Raw genomic sequence first — 12,484 nt, forward strand, 5'->3', positions numbered from 1 at the left:
TATATATATATATATAGGGTTTTGATCTATGAAGACCAGATTTAAATACAGAAACGCAGAACACGGTCATACGTAAGACATTTTTAGGTCATAGTTAGTTTATTTTTAGGTCATGCTAACAAAGCATGACCTAAAATGATCTTAACATGACATAAACCCAAATATTATAATATGACCTAAAACTACTTAATTATGACCTTCCGTGTTTTGGATTAATTATTGACCATTAGATCATCTAATCCTAGGGCGAGATTTGGGCTGCATTTCTGGATTTAAATGCATTCTTATTTTGATCATCTCCCTATATATATATATATATATATATATATATATATATATATATATATTGCCACCATAGATAGGATAACACCATACCACCAATATAGCCCGTTAGATCTCATCTATGGATGCCTAGGATTAAGTTTCGTGAAAAAACACGGGTTTGCGATGTATCTTGTATTAGATATTGCAGTCTACTGCATTAGATATTGCAGTCGTGGTAAACTTGCAATATTGTTGTGGTAAGACTGCAATATTCAATGAACAGCACTGCAATCTGGTAACGTAAAATTAGAAATTTCTTATTTTACCCCTCCGTGTTTTTACACGTGGCAGCATGACAAGCACACGATTTTCAGATCCAATGGCCTAAAATGGTGGTATGGTGTTACAATAAAGAGGGTTGTCATCTTAGTACATCCCAATATATATATATATATATATATATATATATATATATATATATAAAATGACAACCCCTCTTAAAATGACACTGACGTGACACCGCTTATACAGCAATATTATAAACGCTACACAACAATATTACAAACACTACACAACAATCTATAGATTGTTGTATAGTGTGTCGGATATTCTTGGACAAGAAATATTCTTGGTTAAAGACCTGACAAATTGCTTGACCGTCTTTTTTCAGATTTTTTCTTTTTTTTGCCACGTGGCAGCTTATTATTTAGTCCACGTATACAAATGATTGGCTAGGAATGGTGGTATGATGTTATTTAAGGGGTGGTGGCACCCTAACATGCCCATATATATATATATATATATATATAGGGTCTTGTTAGGATGAGATTTTTGGGCATAATTGAGAAATGAGATGCAATCTCAGCCACTAATTCACAAGATTAACTTAATGTCAACAACTATCACATTATGTCAACCCGGGGGTATAATTGTCTTTTATTAAATTGTGTTTGAAATCATTTTCTAAAATCTTCTCTAAAACTCTAGCTGCAAAGTCTTCAAATCTTCAAATCTTCAACATTCAAATCTTCAAATCTTCAACATTCAAATCTTCAAATCTTCAACATTCAAATCTTCAAATCTCTTCAACATTCATATCTTCATATCTTCAAATCTTTAACATTCAAATCTTCAAATATCTTCAACATTCAAATCTTCAAATCTTTAAAATGTCAACAACTAACAAATAACACTTACAATTCACATATCAATACCGAAAATATCGAATGTCAACAACTCGTATTAAAATGTCAACAACTAAAAAATAACACTTACAATTCACATATCAATACCGAGAATATCGAATGTCAACAACTAACAAATAACACTTACAATTCACATATCAATACCGAGAATATCGAATGTCAACAACTCGTATTAATATGTCAACAACCAACAAATAACACTTACTATTCAATATCGAGAATATCGAATGTCAACAACTCGTATTAAAATGTCAACAACTAAAAAATAACACTTACAGTTCACATATCAATACTGAGAATATCGAATGTCAACAACTCGTATTAAAATGTCAACAACTAAAAAATAACACTTACAATTCACATATCAATACCGAGAATATCGAATGTCAACGACTCGTATTAAAATGTCAACAACTAAAAATTAACACTTAAAATTCACATATCAATAGCCAGAATAACGAATGTCAACAACTCGTATTAAAATGTCAACAACTAACAAATAACACTTATAATTCACATATCAATACCGAGAATATCGAATGTCAACAACTCGTATTAAAATGTCAACAACTAAAAAATAACACTTAAAATTCACATATCAATACCGCGAATATCGAATGTCAACAACTCGTATTAAAATGTCAACAAATAACAAATAACACTTAGAATCCCAAATGAGGAATATTACCAAACACCTATAGTGCATTATTATTCCCAAACACCTAGAGTGCATTATAATTCCCCAATCCAGCTCACACCCAACAACACAATTGATAATCCAATTCCTCCGACTACCATCACCAAATCACGGATCAAAAGCAACCGATCATAAAGAGAATTCAAAATTACTGAAACGATTGAATTTTGGGGAAAATAACACAAACCAGAATATTATTTCCAAATTAAGGATCAGATCATATATGCGCAATTAATTACCCAATTTTCTTCAAAGAAAAAAACATTTTTCACTATCTAATCATATCTAAATGCCTACATCTCCATTAAAATTACAGCAACACAATCGATCAAAATCCAAATGCAGCAGCAGAAAAGCATCAAATTAGCAATTGTTGCGAGAGAAACTGAAAATCGATCTGGAGAGATCTGATCCAGTCGAACAGCTCCCCGCCCTCGCAGAGCTCCATGACGAGGTGCACGGCCTCGGCGAGTCACTTGGCGATTTCGCCGCCGCGAGACTCCTTTAGGACCGTGCAGAGCTCGATTAGGATCTTCTTCTCCGCCGCCGGATTGAGCATGAGCAGCAGCTGAGCGGCGAATCCGGAGGGGTTAGAGGAAGGAATCGTCGAATTGGCGTCGGATACCGGTGAATCGCGGCTGGATCTAGGCTATCTGCTCAAGGTGTCGGACGACGAGCTAAGGATTCCACCTCTGGCGGCGACTCCGGTGAGGAAGGAGCTGGTGACGGTCAAGTCGGACTCGTCCGAGTTAGGAGGTGAGTTTTGGGAGTATGAGTGGCTGAAGAATGAGTAGTTGAAGGACACAAGCTGAAGAACCCTAATTAAAACACGAAATGACCATTATACCCTTTCATATTAAATTAATCTAAAATTATTTATTGTGTGGCAAAATCTGGACCACTCATTTAATAAAAATGAGTGGCTGATATTGCATCTCATTTCTCAATTAGCTTAAATAATCTCAATTGATCACAATCCTATATATATATATATATATAGTTTTGATCTATGTAAAACTCATTCTTAATACAAAAATACAGAACCAAGCATACATATGTCATTTTTAGGTCATCGTAAGCTTATTTTTATGTCATTATAATAAGCATGACATAATATTATCTTAACATGACCTCAAACCCAAATTTTATAATATGACCTAAAACTGCTTTATAATGACCCATTGTGTTATTCTTTAATTATTGACCATTAGATTGAAAAATCTCATGGTCAGGATTTTGTATTGAGATGCATTTTTGTATTGATCATTTTCATATATATATATATATATATATATAGGGGAGCACTAGGGTGCCCCCTTATTTAGATTGCTAATATACATTTGAATTAGTTTCTGCAGTGTATTATTATTGTCTCGTATGAGGTTCCGAGACGGATTAATGTGTAAGGGGTTTCATCTATGTGCTACTATTATTGTTGTGTGAAATCTGAAATTGATTAATGTTAATATGTAACTAGATATAATGTTCACAAGTTTGTGCAGCAAATTGAATTTTGTGATTGAATTACTTTGTTATTAATAGACAGAAATGCAATTTTGTGATTGAATTACTCTGTAATTAATAGACAGAAATGCTGTAGATGAAATTTTGTGATTGAAGTAATGCACGACGATTTGCTTGATTCAATTTTGCCTGTGCAATTTATGTAGTTATTGATTTGTCTCTAATGAGTGGACTAGTGTTTTTCCTTTAATGATATGTAGTTGTAATGGGAAGCAAAAGGAAGGCAACTAGAGATCTAGAGGAGGTTAATAAAGATCGAACTGGATCTGATAGCGAAGAAACACCTGAGGGTAATGGTGAAGAAGGTATCTGCATAATAGACGATTTCTGTTTTCTCTTTTTAAATTTGCGGGATCTGCATTTCGAAAGTGCATGTTATTCCTATATGAATTGCATTTCTTTGCTGTTGCTTCATATTGTGTAATTTGTTTATCATTCATACAAGAAGGAGCTATATTGCATATTATGCATAATAAAATTGCATGTCTGACAGCTTGATGTTGCATATGTAGTTTGTCAAAATAATATTTGCAACTTATGTGTAATGAAGCTGCATGTTTTCCTGATATGTAGTGCACTTCTGTTCTGGCACTATATATTATGAAATTTGGTTGCCATTTGTATAGGAGGTTGCTATATTGCATACTAATAATAATTAAATTGCATGTTTGTCAGTTGGAGGTGTACATCCTTTATTATTGCGTTTTACTTAACTTCAATTTGCATTTGTTATTTTTTAACGAACATTGATGATGTTTATATCAGGCGTATTGTCCGAAATTGGAGAGAGAGATACTATGCTTTTTAGAGGACATCCCAAATCTATGTACAAGATTGTAAGGGCATTAAATGCCAAGCAAAAGAAGGCCGTTGTTGAGATGGGGTTCAGTGCCCTACTTAATTTTAACCTGAATTACCTTCCTGGAAAACTGTGTTACTGGCTGGCAACCAATTTCAAGCCCCTACCTAGTAAGCTACCAACGTTTGAGGGGAGTGGAGTACATGTTGATGAAAATGACGTGCATCTTACTTTAGGATTTCCTAAAGGGAGTGTGAAGATTGCTAGGGAGAAAATGCAGAACAATGCTACTCTAATGATTTACATTGCTACAAAATTGAAGAGGAGTAGGTTTAGAGTGAAGCTTGAGCACATTGAGGCACTCGTGCTGGCTGAGGTTGAAGGTGGAGTTTTTTTTAAGAAGTTGTTTCTTCTGCTCGTAGAGTATTGTTTCATTGAAGCACCAGCGGATGGGTTCTTTAGGCCAAAAATATTGAATTTCATAGATGATGTCTCAAATGTACACAACTACGACTGGTGTGGATACGTTTTGTCTGTTCTATTTCAAGCGAATGACAAGTGGCTGAATTCAACAGGACGGTACTACACAGGACCCATTTTGTTTCTCTTGGTAAGGTCAAACAATTGATATCTCCACAGACATTTCTTATTCAATAGTTCATGATAGTTTAATTGTGTTTTTCTTAATCAGGGTTGTTATGTTGATCGGATGATCATCGGCAGGAGGATTGTGGAACGTCGTTTCCCAACTATCAGCACTTGGACAATGGAGTTGATGAAAAAAAGGCAGGACGTTGAACAAAATGCTGGGGGCTTTGGTCGTGGGTTTTACGTTGACCGTATGGTAAAAGAAGATGTAGACAGAGACAAAGCTTTGTTGAGAAACATAGAGCAGACAATTCTATGTGAAGAAGAATGCAATAACATACCAGAAGTATCACTGGATGGAACGGACAACATGAGCGACGTTATATCGCTAAGTAAAGCCATTGAAGATGTATACAACGCTGGATGTGTGATGGCACTAGGTATTACAGTCTTTGTTGATAAGCTTAAGGTTGTACCATCAAGCATACGTGCTTTGCAATGCTTTAAGGTGGCTGCAAGAACAGGTTGTTCGCTCGTGGGATTAACTAGGACAGATCAGCCGTTGGAAAGAGAGGAGGCAGTTGCCACGCTCACTCAAGCTATGACTGATGAGCCATTTCACAATCCTGAGTGGCTGCAAGCTTTGGAGACAATGATGAAAGCGATTGATAAAAAAATAGAGTTTGATAACTATCAGCCAAATTGGGATCTATTTGGAGACTACGAGAACAATGAGGTAAAAAGAATTATGAAATATGCAATAATGTCTTCTACAAAATGCAATATATGGTTCACTAATATGCGTTTTTACTGATGTTGATATGCTTTTTGTATCGAAGGGTACAAGCAACAAAGGGGGTACTTTTAATATGAGTGAGGCAGTAGATGAACCAAACAATGACACAACTGGAAATGCAAATGACACTCAGATTGTCTCTTCTCATCAGGTTACAGGGGTTGATAATTCAATTCTTATAGAGGGTAAATGTTTTGTTTCTGGTTGGCAGATTTTGTGTTTTATACATTTATTGGAGAAGTGTCATTGTGTAAGCTATGGACGTATGCTTGGACGAGCTAAAACAGAGCTGCTTCCCGTGAAGTGGATGATAAAAGGCATCACCTCTGACTGTGGTGTGTTTGCTATGCGACACATGGAGACATATATGGGGAATAAGGCCAATGAATGGAAGTGTGACCTCACTAGTAAGCCGTCGAAGTCATTCTAGTTGCTTCGTGCCAAATTCTGTCAAGCATTGGTTTACAGCAATGAAAACACTGCCCACAGCAACATTATGAGGACAGCCACAAGTCACTTTGAGCAGGCGCGAAATAAGGGACACATTGATGTTGAGAAGATGGTTTGGGAATATCCGAAACCATCTTGAATATAGAATGGCATGGTTTTTGGAGAATGAAAAATACATTCTTTTATTTTGACGAATATTACATGAGTGATTGTTTCTGAAATGTTGAATGAAACTATGATGATGGTTTGAGACAGTCATTGACGTTGAGTTCATAGTTGCTGTGGTTTTTATTTTGCATATGTTGTCATTTGGTATAATTCAAAAATGCAGGCGTTGCGCTGCAAAGGAACATTCGTTGCCCAGACTATATTAAAAATATATATACTCCAGTCATGGTGCATTCTCAAGCGTTGTAGATTGTATCAATAAGCAATCCACGATGAATAGCCAAAATACTACCACATTAATAAACAAGACAATCGTACGAATCATAGTGCGTTGTAATGGGTAAGACAATGCTTATAAAAGCATAATACTTGCAATTAACTACGGTCAAATGAACAGGCATGCTTCAGGAGGGGTTTTTTCAGTAGAGATATTTTTTAATTGCACCCAAAAATACGTTGGAATATTGAGCTGGGAAATGCAATATGTTTAATACAAAAATGCAATATACAAAACAATAAAATGCAAAAAAACGAGCATAAAAAATCAGTCACTGAAATAGTAAATAAATGGAACACAGTATCCAAAAATGAACACATATCTCTTAGCAGTGCAAGAAATGTTGAAATATAGAAATAGTGGAAGAAATGACTAATGCCTTGGTTGTTTCCATGTTTTTACGGAAATTCCTAGAGTCATGGTGACGCAATTCACGACATTTCCCGCACCTACGCTTGGGTTTGCTTGCAAGCACCACTGCCTTCTCTTTTGCGGACACCAAACGACTTGCCGAGTCGCTGCATGAACCTTTGGTCTGCACCACATTTGGTGGCTGAACTTCAACTAAAGCCGGTCTTTCAATGGAATAAAAATCTTCAACCGTGTTCCCATTCTCACCAACTGACATATTAGGGGAGTCACTTTCCTTCTTTCGATCATACTCAAGCATTCCAGCTGAAAATGAAGTAATCTTGTCAATGTCACCTTCATATTTCTGAATCAAACCATAGAAAATGCGATAAGCTTTATTCTTTGCAAGCTGCTTCGCATTTACTGGAGCGTCTAACTCTTTTCCCAAATTTCCATGGACAGCCTTACCTAAAGCAGACTTCAACCACCTCCCATTGTAGTACTTCTCTGGGATAACATTAACAAACCTATTCTTGAAAACGAGAAATACATGACTGCATAGAAAACCCTCCCTCACATATAATTTGCATGAACAAGAATACGATTCGTCACTTCTCAGGTATGTTACGACCCATGATTTTCCATAAATATCCTTTACCAGAAAAGTGATTTTAACTCGTTTTCAGAACCTAGCTGATATTGATAACTGAACCCCTCACACGCCTCCTTCCTCCTACGCATTTCATCTAGCAACATCTGTGCATCAGAACCTTCCACATATGATTTGAGACCATGAACATAATTCCTAAGCTCTGTTAATGTGATTCCAACAGTGTCATAACCTCCCAAAAACTCATTGAGAAATTTGAAGGTCATTGTGGGACTGATATTAGCTTTCGTGCAATCCCATATGAATTTCCTATGCACCTCGTCCAGTTTACGATTTAAATGCATCCATCGTCGAAGAGGAAGCTCAATCAGACTGTGGTTGTGTACATCCACAAACTCATGCACAACATACCCAACAAAACTACCCTCAAAAACGTACTTGAGAGACACTCTAGCCTTGCAACCGCACCTCTTAGATGTACGTCTACGCTTGGTAATGAATCCTTCACGAGCGTGAATCTGATCTATTTCAATTCCCTTCTTCACCCCTTGCCTATTGCACACTAGATATTGCCAAGTAACCAACTCACGTGAAGCTTTGTTTCCATGTTTTCGTGTGTCAAAACCTGTTGCGCGTGCATACGCATCATAGAATGAAATGCCTTCATCTAAGGTATTGAAGTTCTTACCAACAATGGGTATAAGTTCAGCGGAACATAGTGGCACACATGAAACTGATTCAAACAAAAAAAGCAAAGCCTAAGCATGTGACAAATATTAAGCTGAAATGCAATATATAATTCACAAAATTGCAATATGTATTTATAAAAAATGCAATCTGGTACTGTTAATTGGTAACACATAATATAATGTGGCAATACAAATACATTGAATAAATGGTGAAAAATGCACGGAAAAGCAAAGCAAATTAAGAATTGTACACCTTGTAGTCCTGCATCCGGATAATTATAAACGAGTTATTTCCAATTTCAGAGACTAAATCAGCAACATCAATAAAAGTGCAGCTACATCTCACCATCATGATAGACTAATTGAAATTCAAATGGAAAACAACATCAATACCAATACATGATCGACAACAGGAGAAAAATTGGATGCTCAATACTCAATAGAAAACAAATTCATCATTGACTAATTGAAATCAAACACTACCGATTGCATTCTTAAAAGAGAAAATCAGCAACTCAACATTAAAGGGGAAGTAATATGTCACCTTCTGGGAAATTACTCCACTCCAAATCAGGATTTACATTCTCCATTGAAATATGATGTCAAACACTCCAAAATCGGCAGAATTTGGGAAGGAGAAGACAACGCTGGGACTGGAAGATTTCATGAAATCGGACGTCATATTAGCTTGAAATAGAATAGGAATTTAGCATGATCTCAGCAATGGAGTAACCGCTGCAATTCATACTCCCCAATTTGCCCTTTCACGCTATTTTTACTTTTATTTTCTTCAATCCCAGCTGCCATGTGGCAGAATAGGATCCATCAGATTCTCATATCTAATGGTTGATAATAGAAGTACATTGTAACTTAATATTTAGTTAGCATATTAGCACTCCCCTATATATATATATATATATATATATATATATATATATATATGATGATCAAAATAAGAATGCATTTAAATTCAGAAATGCAGCCCAAATCTTGGCCCTAGGATTAGATGATCTAATGGTCAATAATTAACTCAAAACACGGAAGGTCATAATTAAGTAGTTTTAGGTCATATTATAAGATTTGGGTTTATGTCATATTAAGATCATTTTAGGTCATGCTTTGTTAGCATGACCTAAAAATAAACTAACTATGACCTAAACATGCCCTACGTATGACTTTGTTCTACGTTTTTGTATTTAAATCTGGTCTTTATAGATCAAAACCTTATATATATATTCTCTTCGAATGTGAATATGTGATCCCTAACTTGGATATCATAATTAGGAATAGGTTCTTGTAACCCTGGTAATTACTTATGTTTTTTGCATTATATTCAACACTTGAAACATAAATCCTTTCTTGGTTCACAATAAAAATCAGAATAGAAAAACTACTATACTTCCTCTCTCCGTTCCATTAGAAATAAAACATTTATTTTTTAGCACGAGATTGTATGTAGTGTTGTTTTATGAGTTAATGAGAAGATAATAAAGTATCCAACCAATACTAACCCTACGTATCATTCTAAATATGGTCACCACAATCCCACTGACACTCATTTAACTATAGTTTTCCACCCTCTCTTTTAATTCTCCTATCTCTCTTTTATTTAACCAACTCGTGTCATTCATAATTTTATTTATATTTTCTGTATCATATCTCTTGCATAAAGCAAATAAAAAATGTTCAATATAAACATAAGTGGGTTGTTGATGGAGTAGTATCTTCATTGTCCCCTACCTACCCTTCTCTTCCCGGCGGCCATTGACCCCAACTCTGAATCATAGTAGCCATCTCACTCCCTCAAATCTCCTCAATAATCTCTCACCTTTCTTAATTCCACACCAATGGCTTCCCCTCAAGAATCCTCTGCCCTCCTTTCCACCTCCAGCCCCAGGAAAACCGCCGCTTCCACACTCGTATTCATCTCCCTCGCCGTCACCACCGCCGTCGCCCTCTCCGCCGCCGCCGCATTCTCCTTCCTCTTCTTCTCCTCCTCTTCATCTCTCACCCCCCATTCCACCGCCGCCCTCTCCTCCCGGCCCCTCTCCAAGCTCAAACACCCCGTCGTCCTAATCATCTCCTCCGATGGCTTCCGCTTCGGCTACCAATTCAAAACCGATCTCCCCAACATCAATCGCCTCATCCGCAACGGCACCGAAGCCGAGCTCGGCCTAATTCCGGTCTTCCCAACCCTAACTTTCCCCAATCACTACTCCATCGTCACCGGATTGTACCCTCCCTACCACGGCATCATCAACAATTACTTCACCGATCCAATCGACGGCGCCAATTTCAACATGGGCAGCCACCAGCCCAAGTGGTGGCTGGGCGAGCCCCTCTGGGAGACCGTCTCCAATCACGGATTGAAAGCCTCCACCTATTTCTGGCCCGGCTCTGAGGTACACAAGGGATCCTGGAATTGCCCCATCAATTACTGTATGCCTTACAATGAATCTGTTCCATTTGAAGAAAGAGTTGATACAGTTCTTAGCTACTTCGATTTGCCTAGTGAACAAATTCCCTCGTTTATGACCTTATATTTCGAGGATCCGGACCATCAGGGCCACCAGTACGGCCCTGATGATGTCCGGATTACTAATGCTGTTGTTGAGATTGATGCATTGATGGGTAGATTGATTCGTGGAATGGAGGAAAGAGGAGTTTTTCAGGATGTGAATATAATCTTGCTAGGTGATCATGGTATGGCTGGCACTTGTGACAAAAGAGTCATAGCTCTAGATGATCTTGCTGAATGGGTTAAAATCCCGAAAGAATGGGTGCAGTCTTACACTCCGCTGCTGTCAATCCGCCCGCCTCCTGGCTACTCCACGAGCGATATTGTTGCTAAAATGAACGAGGGGTTGGAGTCGGGTAAAGTGGGGAATGGTGAGTTCTTGAGAGTTTATCTCAAGGAGGATTTGCCTAGCAGGCTGCATTACTCGGATAGTTATAGGATTCCGCCTATAGTGGGATTGGTCGGGGAGGGGTTCACAGTGAAGCAGACAAGATCAAATGGGCAGGAGTGCGGTGGAGCTCATGGATACGACAATGCATTCTTCTCGATGAGGACGATTTTCATTGCTCATGGGCCGCGATTTGCGAGGGGGAGGAAAGTGCCATCTTTTGAGAATGTGCAGATATATAACATGGTTACTAGAATCTTGAAAATTGATGGAGCTTCCAATAATGGGTCAGTGTCATTTGCAGACACTGTTGTTTTGCCTAATCACTCAAACTAGCCATCAAATTTGGAGTGGTGAGTGCAATTGACAAGGTAACTACACTGGTATTTGCAAGTTCATGTAGTTATCAAGTGTTTGTTGTATGATTAAGTGGATAATGGTGTTGGTTTTTATCATATTTATGTGCTTCTTCTGCACTGTCTCTTGAATATTCGACTGATCCTTGTGGCCGTTTTTCATTAGAGGCTAGCTGCAAAGCTAACATCCAGTATTAATTTTATGGAAATTAGTAGTGTTTTTTACGTTGTGCATTAACTTTTCTTTTCCAATACTAATTAAGTTGAAGTGGCGATATAATAAGCCTTGTACTTGTTGATTTTAGTGGATAACAACTAAGTACCTAATATGGATGAAACTACAGAGTGGACTACGAAAATAGAGTGGACTACCAAAATTAAAATATACTTCCTACGTCACTCCAGTTAAAAATGAAACGTTTTCCTTTTTAGATTGTTCCAATAAAAATGAAATGTTTCCTAAAATAGAAACAATTCTATCTCTACTTTTTCTTTTCTCTGACTTTACTCTCTTTTCATTAACTCACAAAGCAATACTGCATAAAATCTCATGCCGAAAACCAAATGTTGCATATTTATTGGGACATGGGAGTACTAATGAAAGCTTTTTTATTATAAAAAATGTCAAATAGGATTATAATATACTAAGCCACCATTTCTTGGTTTGCCCAACAAACTTGGCTCTGCCCATGAAAACTTGGCCACCACAATGGTGGCCCTCCGGGTCACCAACTAAAATTATTTTCTTAACATTTTTTGTTATATTTTAATTTTAGCTAGAATTAAAATTATTGGAGTATAATA

The 12,484-nt window shown here is 37.0% G+C and overlaps 2 protein-coding genes across 2 annotated transcripts; one reads left to right on the forward strand and one right to left on the reverse strand.

Annotated features, from left to right (window-relative positions):
- Positions 1-7,093: 7,093 nt before the first annotated feature.
- LOC125189561 lies at positions 7,094-9,249 on the reverse strand. The gene is made up of 3 exons (XM_048086826.1): positions 8,963-9,249; positions 7,778-8,462; positions 7,094-7,646 (listed from the first exon to the last, which is right to left on the reverse strand). The coding sequence occupies exons 1-3, from the start codon at positions 9,006-9,008 to the stop codon at positions 7,094-7,096; spliced, it is 1,284 nt and encodes a 427-aa protein (XP_047942783.1). The 5' UTR covers positions 9,009-9,249.
- An 863-nt stretch (positions 9,250-10,112) lies between these two features.
- On the forward strand, positions 10,113-11,814 carry LOC125190153 (ectonucleotide pyrophosphatase/phosphodiesterase family member 3-like). Its single transcript, XM_048087363.1, has one exon. It carries the CDS (start codon positions 10,266-10,268, stop codon positions 11,658-11,660), a length of 1,395 nt encoding a protein of 464 aa, XP_047943320.1. The 5' UTR covers positions 10,113-10,265; the 3' UTR covers positions 11,661-11,814.
- The last annotated feature ends 670 nt before the right edge of the window (positions 11,815-12,484 follow it).

Source organism: Salvia hispanica, chromosome 5 (genome assembly GCF_023119035.1).
Source record: "Salvia hispanica cultivar TCC Black 2014 chromosome 5, UniMelb_Shisp_WGS_1.0, whole genome shotgun sequence".
Classification (NCBI taxonomy): domain Eukaryota; kingdom Viridiplantae; phylum Streptophyta; class Magnoliopsida; order Lamiales; family Lamiaceae; genus Salvia; species Salvia hispanica.